This window comes from Oenanthe melanoleuca, chromosome Z (assembly GCF_029582105.1).
Source record: "Oenanthe melanoleuca isolate GR-GAL-2019-014 chromosome Z, OMel1.0, whole genome shotgun sequence".
Taxonomy (NCBI): Eukaryota; Metazoa; Chordata; class Aves; order Passeriformes; family Muscicapidae; genus Oenanthe; species Oenanthe melanoleuca.
In genome coordinates, this window is record NC_079362.1 from 69,398,392 (window position 1) to 69,417,975 (window position 19,584).

At 41.6% G+C, this 19,584-nt stretch overlaps 1 protein-coding gene across 23 annotated transcripts in view; it reads right to left on the reverse strand.

Annotated features, from left to right (window-relative positions):
- The window catches only part of CELF4 (CUGBP Elav-like family member 4), a 709,135-nt gene that overhangs the window by 37,878 nt on the left and 651,673 nt on the right, over positions 1 to 19,584 (reverse strand). For all 23 annotated transcript variants that reach the window (XR_008842577.1, XR_008842576.1, XR_008842579.1 and 20 more), the window contains one exon: positions 617 to 783. Coding sequence is in view for 18 of the 23 variants with exons in the window: in XM_056514193.1 (XP_056370168.1) it covers positions 656 to 783 (128 nt within the window). In the remaining 5 variants the exon portion in view is untranslated. The remainder of the gene's footprint in view (positions 1 to 616; positions 784 to 19,584) is intronic.

Sequence of the window (19,584 nt, forward strand, 5' to 3'; positions counted from 1 at the left end):
CTACACACAGGAGTTTAAACAACTGACCAAGAAGTGAACGTGGATCCTTCTATTAATTTCTTGTGTTTGTGAAGGAATAAATCAGGGGTTATTTGGTTGTCAGGGAGACATATTTACATTAAGTTATTATGCTGAGATGGAATTGGATACAGACTGTACCGCATGAAGAATGAAGAATGCTTTGAAACGTTTGCAACACAGAGCTATTGAGACAGACACTGTCCCAGTCCAGTCACCTGGGATTAAACTGCAGCCCAGTCCCACCTCTCAATTCCAGATTTTCTTTGAGTGCCAGAAACGCTCTTTCACTGACCAAGGGGAATCAGGGCATTTGCTGACTCTCCTCTAGTGACCAGAAACACTTTCTAGAGATGCAGGATGCCCCTGGGATGAGGAAGTTGTTTTATCCCTTGGTAAGCATCCTTCCACCTCTTTTTCTAAAGAGACACACACAAACAGCTCCTGGTTTATGCGTGGGTGTGTGTCTGAGCAGAGTGGCTCTAGCCAGAGTCAAAAAGGCAGAAGATAGAAAGTCACAGAGCTGAATCTCCTGGAGGGTCTACAACACAGAGAGACGCTACAGGTGTAGCTGACACCCCCTTCCCCATGCAGTTACCTGTGCTAGTGCTTTGTATCCAGTGGTTCCCACAACCCTTCAGTAGGGACGATTAGCATCCTTTGGCCTCTTCAGCTGCACCTTCAGCCTCTTCATGCCAATCTGGAATCCATTCATGGCCTGGATAGCAGCTTGGGCACTGGCAGGATTGTCAAAACTCACAAAACCTGTCAAAACATGAGGCAAGGCAGGGGACTTAATGAGCTGAAGGGTGCCAAGGCACGTACATGCAACGACCACTGAGAATGAACATGGGGAAGGGGTGAGGGCGCTGAGAGGGGGGAAGTGAGCAGGTAGGAGGGTGGGCAGGTGGGCAGGAGAGTGAGGAGAGGATGGTTGCCAATGTGGGACAAAGGATAGGAGGGGTTGTTACAGATCAGTGACCCAGGACACACTGCCTGGTCTGAGTGCCAGTCTGAACACTAGACTAGGTGGAGCACAGGGATCCAAATGTTGGTGCAACAAGATTTGGGTCACCTTTGAGCTGGGAGTCAGCAGCTGTAATGCATGGTCTCAAGGCACTCTGTCTTCCTCTATCTCCCTCCATTGTGACTGGAGTAAACCTCTAGACCTTCCTTAACTTGCCAGCATAACCTTTTCTTTGCCTTCCAATACCAATGATGAGGGGAACCCTGCACAACTACTGCTGCTTCCTTATTATGGCAATATAAGTAAAATGTGAATTTAATAAATTCTTCATTATCGTATTAATCAGCATGAATGGTTTGATTGTTGGCCAGCCAAGCAATATAAAGAACTTTAATCACTGGCAATTTCTGCAAACTCTACGTTACTCTGCAGGTAAGTGATGAACACAAGTGCTTTCCTAACATGGTTTCCCTATGGAATTTCATACTTGGCCAGCAAATTTTAAAATCAACCATGGAGCACATCCAGCACTACAAACAACTATAGTGACTGAGTATTGTATCTACGTGTCACCTAAGACATTCTTTGTCTTGATTTGCTCTCTAACAGTCTGATGAAATAATACAGGTCAACCACACAGGATGCAATGCATTCAGTTTTGGGGAGAGCTTTTGGTGTGGCTTTTTTTTTTTTAAATATTTAATTTTTTTTATTATATTGGATCCAAAAAATGCCTCATTTTCCCAAACCATGTATGGCTGTAGCTGGAGTGACCATGGGTCTGAGGATTAGTGAGGCAGGGGGCCATCACACTGTACAAGCATTGCCTCTGCTACTTTTGCCAGAAAGGTCCCTGTGTGCCAACAACATTTCTGAGTGCAAACCTTGGGTGAGACTAGCCTGGACCAGCCTGCTCTCCAGACAAAGCCATCTGTTTATCCACCCCTGCAAGGCTCTGGCAGCACAAATCAATCCTAGAAGCCTGGTGCTGCTCAACAGACAGGCTGAAATGAAGAGGTGGTTTTTGCAAGCCCCTCAAAAAGCTAATGCTGAGAGTTTGCTGCCAGGTATACACCTGCTCCTGACAGCAGCACCAGGCCTGGCTTACAGCCCTGGGCTGTGCTGTGGGTTCCTGCAGCAGCCCCTCCTCCCTGGTCTAGTTCCTCCTCAGAAGCCAGGCTCACAGGTGACACAGGGTCATTTGCATCTGAAAAAGACACAGAGCTGTGCATGCAAAGGCACCTTCTCACTCCTGCATTAAACTGTGCTCCCTGACTTTGGCTAATAATGCAGCTTCATGACAGGTCATGAAACCTGTGGTCTCAGTCTCTCCAAGTGAGACAACAGGTTTACTGAGTATGGCACATGGGGCTTGAAAAAGGAGGCCCATGGAATAAATAGGGAACCTTCTTTGTCCTCCCCTCTCAAAGCCAAGGCTCCAAGAAAACTGGCTGTCCACACAGTTTTCCTTCCAGCCCCCTGGATGAGGAGGTACCAACACTGCAGCTCTGAAGATGAACAGACAGAAAGTACTCTCAAGCCCCACAGCAATCATCAATTTCTAGAGAAAAACTGGCGAGCTATAGTGAGTAATGAGCTGTGGTTTTATTCAATAGCAATGGATCTGCTCTTGCCATCACTTTTTGGGCAGTAAGTGCCTGGTGATGTTACCAGTTTACATTTCACTACTTGAATAATCAATCCACAAAATCCTATGATTCACTTTCAGCAAAGGAATAAACCAAACACTTCCTAGTTTCACCCAAGTACGTTCAGACTTAAAATACTTCTGGAAACTCCCTCGGGCATGCCTTACTTGAGCTTCAACCTTAAATATATTGTCTATGTACCTCATAACCTTGAATACAGGATGTAGTGAAACCCATTTCTTTTTAAAAATCACATCTGATTTGCTGATATTCCTGGCCAATACATATCAGTTACATCTAAAACATTAGAATAAAGCTGTTCCAGGGAAGTTCAGAGAAACTGGAACCTAATAATCTGTAGTGGTGAGGTTTTTTGACTTGTGTTTAACATCAAACAATTCCTGGACAAAGTCTGAATTTTAGCACAGAAGACAGGCTGTGTTCAGTGGTTAACTTGGATGTGTCCATGATGTTCTGGAAAGTGAGAGAATTTAATAATTTGGGTGTAGGCCATTTTGTGCCAGCTGTCCCCAGTGCTAGGGAGAAGTGCCAGGTATGTTTACTTTACTGATATACACACATCAATCCAATATCAAAGCTGAGCTGGCTGCAGCTGGATGGTTGCTTAGCTCACATCTTTAGAGAACATACCTTGCCTGGGAACTTTGATTTCTACTCTTGCAATAAGTAATTTTGGGATGTCCCTCCTACTGACTAGATGTGCACATCTAGACTGTGCCTGCACATTCACCCATTTGTGAGCACAACACCTTAGGACCCTACAGGAACTGAGACTCCAGGCAATGCAGCCAGTGGAGTGTAGGCAGGGTTTATTATTATTTATCAGGACACCCTTAGCTGTGCTCAGATGAATCACTGGTCAGGCAGCAGTGCTGGCTGCAGTGAGGGCAGGCACCAGCTTAAATCAAGGAACCTCCATTGCAGGATCCTGGTTCCATAGTTAGGAGTGACTCCTCAAGGTAAAATGTTAACTGTCCAGTGCCTGGGTGGATCAAACTCCAAATTGATGTTAATTTCTGAATCCAACCCCTCCAGAAATGCTGCCCACTGTAACAGAAGATTATTATTTCTCTACTTTTGCCAAGATTAGACCTTTGAGAGATGATAAGCCCTTTTGCTGGGTTGTTAATATAGTTGTACCCCTGCAAGAACCTTGCTGTGAGATAAGCTCACAAAACTATACCAGTTTTTATCATCACTTTGCTTTTGAGATGGAATTCTAAGCCCATTTACTCATTCTGTGAGAAGCTGTAAATAATACAGTATTTTAACAAATGGGACTAATAAGAGAGATCAGAAGTGCATTTGCTCACTATATTTCATTTAGACTAGATGATAAAGGTGGGAATTGTACTCTGATTCTGGTTGCCTACAGATTTGGACCAGATTTTTTTCTGCTCAGCTGTTCTGGTATTCACTGATGCAATATAAAAATCTCCTCTGTCTGGATGCTGAGGGTAGAGGAAGTGGGATTCAAAAGCTGGGGAAAGAAACTGGCAAATGCCAATAACTGATCGTATTCTTTGTGATCATATTCTCGGGCAGAGCAGCCAATTACTCCAGCTTCATTTCACTGTTTTAGTTTTCAGGGGCCTTGATACAATCAGAAGTTTCAGGCGCATTCAAGTCTCCCTCTTTCCTGTTATTTATGTGTATCTGTGTTTCATATTGTTGAAGGTATTTGGATGAACTGCAAAGAGAAGAAAAGCTATGGCTTATCCTGAGATTTGAGACTTTACAGTGGATAAGGGATAGGCAGATAGGGCTAACAACAGCATATTCCTTTCTCTTCTCAGGTCAAATACCTACTGGCAGATTTGACTTTTTTTTGTTGTTACATGCAGTATTGGCAGTTAACCATCTTTGTTTCTCCTCATCTGTGTCAGCAGGATTCATGGTACTATGACTCAAATGTGTATTACTAGGAACAGAATGTATGTACTGGGAAAATAACTTAAATACTTGGTTCCTAAATGGCTTTGGTATTTGAGCCCATGGGCTCAAAACATGATGGCAGTATTACAGTTTCTGTCTGTGTTTTGAACACCGCCCCTGCATTGTCATCTACACGCTTGAAGGACAAAAGAGAAAGGGAGAGGTTAAAAAGCTTGAAGCTCTTTCTGTGCATCAGTTAATTAATAATCAGAGAAATATATGTTCTGGTCTGAAGACAGTTGGTAGGAGGACAGCATTTTGTGATAAATCTACTTTATGGGGGGTATATTGGTGTTTTTTTTTTTTTCCTTCCCCCTCCCCCCCCCCCCCCCCCAGGGATTATGTAAAAATGCTGTTCTAATAAATGATTTATCAAAAGCAGCAGAGAATGGTGAAAGCTGCTAGGACAGAAACAGAGGGCATCTAATCTTTCTGATTTTGTAAAGCATCTTCCAGGAAAGGCACCTTTGTTGGAGCTCACTACTTCTTCTGGCCTGCTCTTTTCCTACAGGACTGTATTAACTGTTTGTAGGCAGAAACTGGGGTTTTTGTAATTGCTTTATTTTCTCCCCCTTTTTCCCATAGAAAGTTCTCATGGTGTGATGGGGAAGGGGGAGAACTTTGTGCCTTTCTCATTACATGATCAGCACAATCACCAGTGGCTTTATGTAACAGATATTACCTAAGGGCTTTTTTTCTGTTTTAATCAGCTAGGATGATAAAGAAGGGAATTTGTGTCAGAGCACATCTAAAGACTGGTTTGTAACTGTAAACTTTTTGTTTATGGTCTGTGTTTTCTCTGCATGTCCATGAATCAGTTTGTGCACTAACAGCAGTCCTGAACGAGCACAAAGTTATGTTTCCACGGATCCTTAATTGGTCCTTCCAAGCCTTCTGTTTCTCTTTGCATCCAGCAAGGAGAATTAGTGGTTAATGTGCAAAAGAGCCTCTTGATGATCTGCTACCAGGTTGGAATAACCTGTTGTCTCTCTTGGGCAGGAGCTTTCCTCTGGGTGGAGCCCAGTGCATGGTAACTGTGCTGAACTTCCCTTAAATCAGGAGTCAAGACCATGAATAAGGTCCTGATGCAAGTTTTAAATCCAGCGTCCTGAACTGGGGGCAGATGAACCTACAGCAGGTCCACTTGTGTAACTAGGTTGCCTCAGGTAATGGGAAGGAAAAGAGGAATCTCAAAGAAATTAATATTAAACTTGTCTTAAAACTGAGAAGAATATTTTTATCTGTTCCAGATACTCACTGCCATCCAGAGATATACTTTGCAAGAGATTGCAACAGAAGCAAGTAGGAATTGCTGCTTATTAGCTATTTTTAGGCCAGACTTTTTTTTACTAGTTCTGGCCATCAGAATATTTGTCTGACTGCCATGAAGGATCTTTCTTGGTCCTTCTTATTCCTTCAGCTATAAAAGTCACTAGCTGAGGAGAGCATCTCTGAACTTTTTCCTTTTGACATTCAACCCATATTCATTTTACTAGAGGGAAATGAGAGTAACTGAAGAGCAAGGATCTGCTGCTCAGCCTCTGGAAGAGAAAGAGAAGAAATGCCATGAACATGGCCTGGGCACCAGCAAAAGTGAAGCCTGTGCCTCTTGCTTAAAGTGCTTCCACCCTGGCTGTAAGAAGGGAGCTTGGCCAGATGAGAGCCACAGAATCATGGAATATCCTGAGCTGGAAGGGACCCACAAGGATCACTGAGTGCAGCTCCTGGCCCCTACATAGGACAACCACAAGAATCACACTCTTGTATTGTCAGAGAATACTCAAATGGAGGGACCTGCAGAGAGTGCTGGTAATTTGGTTAGACCAGACACCTTGCTCTCCTATCCTTCCTCCAAGAATTTGAGTCAGTAATTAAGGAATTAGTTATTGATACAATTGGTTAGTGATATAACTGCCCCCTCAGCTCATGGGTTTCTTGCTTTTGTTGCTGACCAGGGAAAGGTGAGATCTAGGAAAGCATTTTTTGCTGTGAAGGCAGCAATGAGGTGCTCACATCAAAGTAGTTTTCCTGTGGGAAGGATGGTGCTCAGTAGCTCCTGCCCTTCTCTCCCCATCAGGACCTGCCCAGCTACTCCTCAGACCTTCCCTGATACTTCAGTCTATTTAATTCCTATGACTGCTCTGTTTATTTTTCTCTGTGTTTATTAGTCTTATCAGAGAATGGAAGTTTTCCTTTAATTGCCTTGCAAGGTCTTTACCTTGCTGTGTTCTTTACACAATGTACTAGCTGCTGCCTTGCAATTTTTTAGTGCTGTAAAGAATTTCAGGATACAATCTGTATGTAAGTAGCTCTATAATGTATGTGTGCATTGGAAGGTATTGTATTGTAAGGTGATTTATGGGTACTGGAATACTCAATAAAGGAGTGTGTCTGCAGAGCAAGGGCATAGCACTTCAGCTGTTTTCCAGTGTCTAAGAGGGTGGGATGACTTTTTGGATTATTTAACATTCCACTGCTGTTAATCATGTCCAAGAAAGGTCTGTCTACCCAGCTATCCATCCCGTCCCATCCATCCATCCCGTCCCATCCATCCATCCATCCATCCATCCATCCATCCATCCATCCACCCACCCACCCATTTACTTTTTTAATGTATGAACAGTCAGTAACTAACAACAGTGCTAAACAACTAGAACTAAATATTTCCCATCTGTGGGATGAGATAATTGGAAACTCATAATATTCTAAGAATTGGCTCAGAAATCTGCTGAACCATTAATGTTCATTTTAGAAATGTATGGAATATTAGAAAACCTTCAAAATATTCCAGGAAAATAAAAAATCTAATATTAATTTTTAAGGGTGTAAACTAGGTGACCCAATAAACTTAGTTAAACTTTCTTAAGTGTCAGAAAAATTATAAAAATTTTCGTATGAGATAATACGGCAAAGAATTTAAAGATACACAATTATTACCAATCATCATGGTTTCATGGAACATAGCATCTGTCAGATGAAACTGATTGCATGAAATTGCAAGTTCGGTGAATAAAGTAAGTTTTCATAAAGTGTATTTAAACTTTGCTGGAGTATTTCAGATAGCTCTTCTTTACAGAAAATGAAATCAGCCCAGAAATGAGACCACAAAAAAATCTGTCAGTTGTGACAAACAAAATTGCAGAGATTTGTAGGCTCCTTCAGTGGTGTGCTGAAATCTCTGTGCTATTCAATTTCTCTAGCATTACTTGGAAGACATTTGAAGTAATTACTGGTAAAATTGGCCAATCATACAAAAATGGTGAAATAATGACAGGAGTAAGTGACCTGGGTCGTGTGTAGGCTGGACAGTTAAAGGGTGTTCATTTTAATCCAATCAAATGCAAAATTAAGTATCTGCAGGAAAAAGCAAGTGGGTCACTCATAAAAAGAGGAAATCCTCATTAGAAAACAGTGCCTTTTAAGAAGAAGATGGGTGTCATAGTAACAGTCAAATATATGAGCACTCAGAACTGTGCTGAAATTCTCAAAGTCCTGAGACTTAGTATAGTTCTGGGATGAAGTTAACCTCTGCTGAATATCTGCTAGAAATAGCAAGCATGGCTCAGAAAGGATCCTTACTGTAATTCTGCATTTAGTCCTAGTGACTGCTCTACAAAACAAATAAGTTTTAATACTTATTCAGAAGTAGAAGAGTAATTCTAAGTTTGAAAGAGTAATGAGAGTGGCCACAGTTTATTGAAGAGAAGGTTAAACATATTTCAGGCCATAGTCTATAAATAATACCTACTAAAACATGGGGTTCCTTTAAAATAGAGGGAGGGGAAAGAAGAGATTGCTGGAAGCAGGCATTATCAAATTTAAAATGAAAATAAGACACCAAGTCTGCATATTTTAAATGGTGAAGGTAATTAGCTATTTTGGAAAACATCTTGTTTAGCAATAGTGGTGGAGCACCTATCACATGAAACCTTGATTAAGAGGTTTTCTAAAAGGGATGCTATGACTCAAACAGAAGGTTTTAACCTGTCACATGAGCTGAGGCACCTGGCATATGTTATTTCAGACTTCAGTCCAAAGGATAAGAACAGTCTCTTCTGATGCTGCATATCTGTCTGTGTATTGTTCATTTTGCATTTCAGATATTTAGACAATCAGTTCTTGCCTACTAATCTGGGATGGATTGAGGTAAGAGTCATGATACAGGTGACAATTGATGTTAATGCCTTATAATAAATGGCCCCAAAGTGTGGGCTGCAGACCACTGAGAGGGCTGACTGGTACTCGTTCTTCATCTTGCTTCCAGCTGAGAGAAACTGAACAGATGGGAAGGGGAGATTAAATGAAGAGTGAAAGTAGATGGCATGATTAACTTTCTCTAAAGGTCAGAACACCCATAGCAGAAGGTAGCTTGAAATACACAAGTATCTTCCTTATGTCGCCTTCCTGTCTTCCTGTGCACAAAACTACCTCTCCACATTGCATCAGTGTGAGCTGGAGTGTGCAGAGAGGTTGGTCCTTGTTTTTGTGCATTGCCTGTTGGATGATCTCCAGATGGAGAAATATCTGGGATACAGAAGAAGCAGTGTCTTCTCTGGAAGCAGAGGGCTATAGATGCTGACCCTGAATATGGTCATTATGACCAAGAAGGATTCCTCCACCTAAGAGTCTTCTCTTTCATAATGTGTATGGTGTTTGATTGTTTTTCATAGGAAAATTGTTGTCATGACTCATGTTGGCTCAAAGCACAAGGCTAAGACTCTAGATTAGACTAGAATTTTGACAATTTAAACTGCTGCATGGTCAGGTCTGATCTGAGGGTTCAAGCTTAAAGAGGGGAAATCTAGATTATATATATGAAAGAAATTCTTTACTGTGAGAGGGATGAGACTCTGGCACAGGTTGCCTAGAGAAGAGAAGCTGTGGATGCCACATCCCTGGAAGTTTTCAGGGCCAGGCTAGATGGGGCTGAGAGCAACCTGGGATAGTGTAAGGTGTCCCTACCCATGGCAGGGGACTGGAATGAGATGATGTTTAAGGTCCCTTCCAACCCAAAGAATTCTGTGATTCTGTGATCCGAGGTTTTGATATATACATCTGGGCACGTGACCAGGACTAACTTTTTCTAAAAAGATAAAAGGGAGCAAAAATTTCATATAGAAAACTACAACAGATCTCTCATCATACCAGTGGAGTAAAGATTAAAATTATCTTTTTTTCTAAAGGATGATCAATTTCTTGTCTCATGGTATGGACAGTTGTTTAACCCATTCTAAGTAGGAGTTGAAGCCATCCAATGAATTGGTGGGAGAAATGAAGGATTGAGGCTTCAGCCATTTTTTAGAGAGCTCATGAATCAGATATTGCAGCAGTATACATACATGTCTGCTGCAGACAAAAAGCACTGTGGTTCTTCTAAAAGAAACATAATGTTCCAGCCCAGGTGGTGATGATCATCTTCCTCACAAGGAACAAACAGCCAGTGATGAATCACCCATAGATAAGTAAATAGATTTTGTCCTCTTTTTGAACGATGAGTAGGACTGAAGATATTTCCTAAATGCTCTCAGAAATGGATGGAATTCTTCTTGACTTGTTTTCTGAGCCTTCCTTGAAAACATCTGATGTCATCATGTGCCAGTACAAGGCTTATGGGGGAAAGCATATGAAAAAAGCAGGTGAACTTTTAAGGACATATGTTCTCCAATGAGAAACAGGAAATAAAGGATGAGTATAATGCAGGTTTTACACAAGTTCTAAGCAGATGCTGATGCTCAGTTAAGGATGCATTGAGATTGTTACTGAATCAAAATGAAGGCTATTTTTACATTTGTTTTGTTGAAGTTTCCAATATAAACCAGATGAAAATAATAATGGAAGCTCCCACCAGCCATGTCACAATCCATTTCTCATCTAAATCTAATTTCTTTGCTCCCTGATTCTCCCTTGGATCCTGTTTCATTTGTGACTTTTTGATAAAGAAGCCATGTATGAAAAAGGCAACTGCTGAAATCACCAGTCATCCTTCTTGGTCTATAAGAGACAAGCATCATAAAAAGACACCTTCTTTTTGAAATATTTCATAGTAGGTAAAGGAAGGAAATTCCTTCCTGGACTAATCAAGAAAAAGAATCCAAAAACCAAAACACCCAAAACACCAGGAAATCCTGTCAGGAAGGTGCGCTGTGAACTGTACTAGTCGCTGGTTTTTTAAGCAGTTCTCTCATGTCCCAGGGAGGCTCTGAAATATATCCAGTTTTGGTGCAGCAATGCACAGAACCTTCCCATTTTGCTTTGCTGACCATGACTTAGAGGGACAACTGCCCACCCCTTCTCTGCTGGCTGCTGAACACCTGATACCTCATTGTGGGTAGTTTGGGACAACCCAACAGAGACAGAAAGGCCTGAACCTTCTCCTGAGCAGCAGTCTGAAAGTTTCTGTTCAGAAGCCAGAAGTGGTGGTGAATATTTTTTGGCCAGGATTTTTGAAGGAATATTTTGCTTTCTATGGAGGCGGCTGCGTGAAAAATAGCTAACCAAACTAAAAGTGAGCTCAGCAGGAAAACAAACCTCCTCATATGCAGTGAGTCATTGGGAAAGGAAAGGAAAAGAGAAAATCTGTCAATATCTAGACCAGGATGTTATGAACTGGCACTGGCCTATGCTGGGTAGCAAGAGGAGAAGGTAAAGGGTTGTACACATTTTAACTGGAAGATAACATTTCCAGATTCAACCAGCTATTACATTTGTGGTACTTTCACTGTCATTGTAAGACCTCCATGTTTTCAACCACTCCCAAAGGACAGAAAATGATTGTCTGGCTTCTTTATTAAAAAAACAAAAAACAAAACAAAACAAAACAAAAAAAAAAAAAAAAAAAAAAAAAAAAAAAAAGCGGAAAGAAAAAGCATTGTTTATAGCAGAGATGCTGATAGATTCCTGTGGATCTGCCAGAAGAATGTTCACCATTGCTGGCCTTCACAGGCCTGAATCTTGGTGATCTCAGTGAAGAAGAGTCTGCAGTTCCTTGGAGGAGTTACATTCAGCCTGTGGGACTTGAATCATAACATAGATTTACTAAATCCTGAACTGGTTCTGGCTCTGGGGCTTCAGCCCAATGACCCATCTGATCTCTTGATTCACCCTTGGGTAGAAGACTGGAAAAGAAGATTGTTTTTTAATTACTGAAATAAGAGGAGTAATAATATATCTTGAAAATCTGGTTTTGAAAATGTCTTTGAACAAAAAAATTTAAGACCTGAGAAAGGGCATGATGTGTATTGATGGTTTGTAGAGGGATCATGATTTCAAGGCATGGGGTAAAAATATGAACCACCCTTTAAAAAAAGGTGTTTTTGTATCAAATTAAAAACCCGGTGGCAAAAATTCTCAAAAAAAAAAAAAACCTAGCAAAACAATAATACTTCTGAAACCTGTTCAGCCATGTCAGAAGATGCACGAAGACCTAGGAAAAGGCTTTATGATTTCTGAAGATCCTTCTATAGAGGGATTTAAAGGATCTGTAGAGATCTATCTTTAGAAGAATCACTTAATTTCACTATTAAATGGTCAGAACACAATCATATTTTTAGGTCATGTTGTCCAAAAGGAAGAAAATCTGTTTCCTGTCAGAGTTCATGTAGCATCTTAACCATATGAACTAGTTTTTGGTAGCTCTGTGAGGAGCAGGGGTTTGGACTCTGTGATCTTTATGGGTCCCTTACAGCTTGAGATATGATTCACAGAGGTGCCTGGTGGGACAGTGAGAGACGGGGACAAAAACTGAAACAGCAGAGGTTCAGACTGAACACAGGGAAAAGCTCTTCACCTTGAAGGCCAGCAGACATTGGAACAAGCTGCTAAAATTCAAACAATTGCTCAGCGATTTCCATTGTTTTCAGTAACTTGTGTCTGCAAGCTTTTGTATTGTTATTGAATAAACGTGTGTGTAGTACATGTATAATGTAAATACGTATGCATATCCTATATAATATATATATAATGTAAATACTTATATATGTGTGGTATGACAGATCAACACTAAGGACAGCAGAGCTGATGCCAAATTGTTTTTGGGGATTTGATATAGATGAAACCAGAAATGGTTAAGGATGATGCATCTGTTTTTTGGGGATCTGCAAGTTGTTACCCTGATGACAGCTTTTGAATACATCAATATATACTATTTGAAGTTGCTAATCTTATCTAGGGATTTTTTTGATTTAGATTTATTTACTTGAAAAGGGAAGATATCTCACACACAACCATAAATTGAAACGATAAGGTTGCAAAATGAAGTACTTATCTAGAAATGCAAGAAATTACGTTACCTATAAAATTTTAATTCTGTATTGCTTTCTATATGCATAAAGGCATTGCTTCTAACCACACATTTCTGTATTTTTCTCTTTCATGGCATCCTTGTTTTAATTACTGTTGAGAATGAATAACATAACAGGGCAAGGAAAATGGCAATGTATCAGACTTGTTATTGTAAGTGTTGGAATTTAGACAGTAAATAAAGCAGGGAAAGGATGGTTTTGTAGTTGCACAAACAGATGTTGCCTTGGAAAACTGGAATTTGTCCCTATTTCTGCCATGACATCCAAGTTATGCTAAGTATATCATATAGGACAGTATTCATTTGGTAAGACCTCTAGGCTGTTTTTTTGTTTGTTTGTTTTTGTTTTGTTTTGTTTTGTTTTGTTTTTGTTTTTTTGTTTTTTTAACTATTAAATAAAAGAGAGCAGGTTCTGAGTGCCAGTGGTACACCATGGCTTGAATCTATGTCATTAAACTCTCTGACCTCTCAAAAGTGGGTGTACCTGCCCCATGTCATTGCTGAGTCATGCCCAAGCCAGGTCTAGCTGTGGCTTCATTGTCATGGCTCACCCAAACTGAGATAATGGCACACAAATGTTAAAAATATATTTAAAATTGTGGCAGAGTGTTTTTGTTTTTTTTTTTTTTTTTTTTTTTTGCAGTGTGTGAAGCATCTTTAGTTTTCAGTGAGAATGAAGATTTACTGGATTTTCCTCTTCTCTTGGTGCAGGACCTGAGATTTCACTTGCAGAAAGGCTGCTGCCAATACTTGCATCTCAAGCAGACAAAAACATAGGATGCACTGCATTATGCTAAATTCTTAGACAAAGCAGGAAAACAGACTGATCAGGCTTGTGGCAACTCAGATGAGGAATCCAAGATCAAGAAATTGTTTTGGGTATTTCTCTGCCTCATCATCCCCTTGGTGAAATGAGGACACCACGAGCACCAGCAGAATGCCATTGCTTAGCTTTGTGAACCTCTGAAATGCTCTGCTGGGAAGGGTCTTAGGAAAACAGATGAGGAAATAAAAATAAATTCATATTCATGACAGAGTTTGAGTACTGTGTAAAAGGAAGGCTTGGGGCCAAGCATGAAGATGTGAGGATCTGTTGAATCAGTAGCTAACTAGGCAAGAGACTTCGAGATGGTGAAGAGCAGACCTGTGCAGTGGATGAGACAGAATGGGTGGATATAGAGAAGCTGAAGATAGGTATGTGGGGGGATGGATGGTTGCATGGACTGCTAGAGACTCATCCATTCTACAGCTTGAATTTTCCTTGCATCAGAGATCTTGGGAGAACAAAAAATAAACCCAGATGCCCTGGGAAGACAAAATGCTCTAGCAGGTCTGCAGTCCCACAAGAGTAGGATGAGTCAGGTCTGCACTCTGCAAATCCATCACTTTGAGTTCAGAAATAGGCCTGCCCATTGGAGGGGTCATTATTCTGATTTCTGAACAGAAATTTCTGACTGGAATGAAAGCAGCACTAAAACTCCTCCTCTGGTGTTAGCTCTTAATCCTGGTTATTTCTATTAGTCAGATAGTGACTATTTCCCTTTTGAACATCACTAAAGGAGTAGCCACAATGACCCTGCAGTAATGAGTTCCTCCATCTAATTACCCCAGGAGAAAGAATATTTAAAATGATGGTGTAAGTGTGTGTGTGAGTAGGTATGTAGACACATACCCATAACTTAAAAACAAAATTCTGGGTTGACTTTATCACTTGTGGGGAGAGATGGATAGAATAGTGATAGACACATGGACACCCAGATAAATAGAAGATAGATTCTGCTGACATATTCTTGTCTAATAAATTGTTGAGCTACAAAAGAAAGCAGAAGTCCCTGTGTACAATGTATAGATTTTCTTTAATGTGAGTTATTGGGAAAAGACAGAGCTGTCCCTTTAACTGGAGGGCTGCAAACAGCTGTTCCTTATGCATACATGCTTGCTTGGTCTGAAAGTTTTGGTAAGTCAGTGCATAACTGACAGTTAGATTTATCTCCCCAATAAGCAATCAACATTATAATAAAGGAAAAATGCTTTCAGTGCACCTTTGAGAGTGCATCAGAAATTAATCTAAACATCAAATTAATTATAGTTTGTAAATGAATAGTGGCTCACAGCCCTAATACTTCTCCCGTTCCTCCTCCTCCCCCTAAAGCCTCCCCCAACCAAATGCAATGGCTGGAGGTGCTGTACAGTGAGTTTGATGAACAGCTCCTTCTCTTTCTTACTCACACAACTATTTCCTTATCAGCTGGAAGAGTTCCATCCTCACTCTGCAGACCTCAAATCTCAGGGCCTGGCTGCTTTGAAATATGCTAGCAAATATTAAAACTTCTTTGTTTCCTTCCCCTTCTCTCTGAGAGCTCAAAGCATCCCTCTGGGGGTGTCCTGCTCCCCTTGGATTATATTTCAGCTGAGCTGGACACAGCTTGTGAATCCCTCCTTGGCTCTCTGGCTGTGCCAGGTCCTTCAGAGTGGAGAGGAGCACAAAAATCAGTGCTCATCTCAACTGAAACATACCAGGGGTCAGATATGCCTAATATGCCTGGAAAATCAGTTCTGTTTTGTCTCAACTCTGGCACTCAAACGAGTGGCTTCTTCCACTGCTTTTTGAGCTTTGATCTGTAGGCTGTAGCCATTTGGGAATGACAGATTTTGCAGAGCCCTGAAGTAAAATGTATTGTCACTAGACCATGTAAAATAAAGAACAGAGTCCAATTCTAAGCGCTACAGGGAGAAAGGATCAGGTAAAAACTTTCCTTAGGAAATTTGAAATCAGGTTAATAGTAAAAAGAAAAAAAAAATCAAACTTAATCATAGTGCTGATAACAGCAACAAACATGCCCCAAGTCCTTTCTAATAATGCATCAATTTGGTGAGAATTTCTGTTTAACAAAAGAAGAATCAGAAAAGAAACCTCAAAAAGCTTTCATCTGATAAATACCTCTCATACACAATTTCTAAAGACTTGTGCAAAGGAGTCAGTGTACTGATTCAAGAAGGGGAGCCCAAGCCCCACAGCTAGGTTGACCTGTGATCACCCATATGGGCTATGAACATTGCCACTGGAGTTTCTTTCCTTTACAACACCTTACTTCTGCACCTGCTCATTTCCCTGGATGGACCCAAGGAGAGTTGCCCTTTTTTAAAATCTTTTTTTTATTAAATGAGAAACTGCCATATTTGGCAGGGCATATTGGAGGCACATTGTCAGCAGGTGCTGAACAATATTTTCCTAATGTACCTCAGGGTCCCTTGTTCCACTCCTATGTCTTGTGGAGTGCTGCCAATGCACTTTAGACCTAATATGCAATGCCCCTGGTCTCAGGGCCCTGTACAGCTTTGCCAGTGTCCTATTCTCCTGACACATCTTTCTTCTTTCTATTTCAGCTTCCAGATTGAAACTCTGTAGATCATCATGACCTGCTTGCTGCCTTGCATCTCCCACTCCACCTTTTTTGCCACCACACTGCAGCATTTAACTGCCACAGCATGTTTTTAATAACAAGATACAAGCTCTACCCATCCCTCAGCCCTTCTCTTGAGCTTCACCCCCTCCTGTGTTCAGTTCTCATTCCTCACTGCTTTTCTCACTTCTAATCTCTCTCTTTCGTCTCCCCAGTTTCTTTTTATAAGCTAGGAGGAGTTTAGTAGGGAATGGAATTATTTAACAGCAAACTTAATTAACTATTATGGCCCTCATCAAGTGATGTTATTTTCTCCATTTTGGCATCTTCATAGAAGACTGGATGTTTTTCCAAATGAGGTGGCCCATTAGCAACCTTCAAATTCACTCCCTGCAGGAATCTGGAATGAAACTCAGTGTTCATGTTGTCCTAGGAGTCAAACAAGATATTTCCTTTAGGACATATTGACCTGTGGTCCTAAGAAGCCCTTGCAGTTTACAAGCTAGAATGTTCCTTGTTTTGTTTAAATTGGGGCATTTTAAAAAGTGGTGGGGCATTTTGCCCGTGTGAAAGTGCATCTGGAAGGTGCAGAAAAGGAGAAAAACATATGGCACTTGTGGTTGCTTACACCTGGGGTGGGAGAGCATGTAAAACTGAGTGGAGGGAAGTCATAGTGTCTCTCTGGGAATAAGACAGGTTGTTCACAGGCTTCCAGAGTCACTGTCCCATGGGGAGGAACTGAAGCTGCTGCACCAATGGGTATGAAGAACAGGCACATGCCAAGGAGACATCTAGGGGACAAAGCAGGGACATGGAGAAGAATTGGCCAGGCAGTGTCTGCTGCTCAATGGTGTGCAAAAAGTTGGCAGATCCAGGTGCTTATTGCTCTCAGAAAGAGGTGACTGGAGCAAACCAAGTGTTCCATTAAAGTAATTCCTCCATATTCAATTTATCTACATCTTATTTGACACTTTGGGATAACCACTTGACCTCTGCTTCTCCATCCATGTTCTCATTACTCTAATTTCTTACGTTTTTCTAATTAATACTGCCTGTCTTGCTCGCTCTCCTCTCTGTTAAAACATTTTTCTAGAATATGTCTGTCTCTGTATTTCACTAACTTAATGCCTTCAAGTGCTTTCTTTAAATGTGTTTTGTGAGGCAGCAGTAAGTGCTCCTGGGCTGTGTTGCAGCATCACCCTATGACAGAGGTAGAGTTAGCCATGTGTGGGCAGGGTGAAATTTGCCCTTCTCACATTGCCTTAGCAGCCTTCAGAGCATTCACTGGAGTTCTCTTTTAGCCTTGTACCCAAACTGTTCACATGTAAACTATCTTCATAACTGAGAGGGGAATTGCCACCAGAACCACTGAGACCAGCACAAAGATGTAATGCACATCCTCTGACATTTAGCACACCTACACACAGAATAACTCGCACACATGTGGTGGGATGTGAGAGACCCAGTGCAAATTCTGCCTTGTGCAGACACAGACTCTGGGCTCCTGCAGATGTTGACATTGAGGCTGTAGCACACTTTACCTCCATGCAAGTCTTCCTGGACCAGCCCACTCTGAGAATGGGAGTCACCGTCTTCCAGGAGTGTCCAACTACGTGTAACTTTTCTGTGAGTGAGGTGAGTTCTGCTGTGGCCCTGCCCTTTCTCTGGGATTGACAGCATGGCCCAGCTGGAGAAACATGCTGGCTGCAAAAGGAGTGTGTGGGCAGAGGCTACAGGGGCCAGCTGGGCATTGAGTGAAGAACCAGTGAGAGGGGAGAGAAGGGCAGAATGGAGCTGTGAAGGTGAAATCACCAAGTCTGAATACAAGAATGGACAGGACAGTGCCTGAGGAGAAACCCAAGGGGATGCAGATATGGTTGGTGATGGAGGCTCAGGTCATGGGGATACACAGGGTCCTGGTGAATGGGAAGGACAAGGATGGTCTGCATTTGGCCATGTCACAGCTGCATCAGGACAGGGATGGGAGAAAAAAAAAGCCAGAGGTTTGAAAAATTGCAAGAGAAAAATGAAGGATTTGGGTCTAGCCTGGATGTGTGCAGCAGAAGAAAAGTCACAGGCAAAGAAGTCTCCCGGACTAAATTACTCTTTTCAGTGAGAAGTCAGGGCTGTTTTGCAGGCAGTGTTACATGGTAGAGCAGGCAGTCCTGCTAGGGAAAACAACAGACATACTCTGAATGCTTTCACATTTTATATCTGGTATTGGTGTTTACTGTAGCTGGCATTCCTCACTGCTCCTTGTCAGCCAGGAGGCAGTGGCCTCTAAATTGGGGTTGTCAAAGGCTTTCTGACCACACTATGGTTTCTTTAGCATGTGCAGGTGCTAGTGGTTCTCTGCAGGCTCATGGACTCCAGAAACCAGGAGAAAGGTCCATTTCTGATCTCATTTTCTTCCTAACACTCCTGTAATTGCCCCAACAGCATCCTGCCAGTAGTAGCAAAAAGGGATAAATTTGTGTTCAAAATGCAGGAAAGAATTCAGAGCCAAATAATAAGGAAAAAAATCATAGAATGGTTTGAGTTGGAAGGCACCTTTGAGTTCATCATGTTCCAACCACCCTTGCCCTGTGGAGGGACACCTTCCACTAGACCAGGTTGCTCCCAGCTTCATCCAACCTGCCTTGGACACTTCCAGGGATGGAATATCCACAGCTTCTCTGGCCAGCTGTCCCAGGGCCTCACCACCCTCACAGTCAAGAATTTGTTCTTAATAGCTAAACTGTATCTCCCCTCTTTTGCTTTAAAGCCATTCCTCCTCATCCTATCTCTACATGGTTTTGTAAAAAGTCCATCTCAGCTCTCTTGCAGCCACTTTAAATACTGGAAGGTGCTATCAGGTTTCCCTGGAACCTTCTCCAGGCTGAACAACCCCAATTCTCTCAACCCTTCTTCATAGGAATGGTGACCCAGCCTCCTGATCATCCTTGCAGGCCTCCACAATTCCATTTTGACATGCTGCTCCACTGACTCATTCAGTTTGTGCCAGCTGTTTACGGCTTGTTCAATAGTGACACAAAGGCATCAAACAAAGTTTTTTTCTGTTCCCATGGAAAAAAACATGGTGACATTTTTCTCCATAGAATTTTTAAAGTTTGTCTAAAGCAGGACTTCTTGACAATTTCTCTACAACCTGGGGCTAAACTCTGTTACAGCAATTTATTTGGGATCTGCTTAGCAGATATATTTTAAAAGGTCATATAATAGTGGAATATCTTTCTGGGGCCAGACAGAATTGTCCCCCCAGGCTAGCAGTTGGAGAGCTCTAGCTGCACT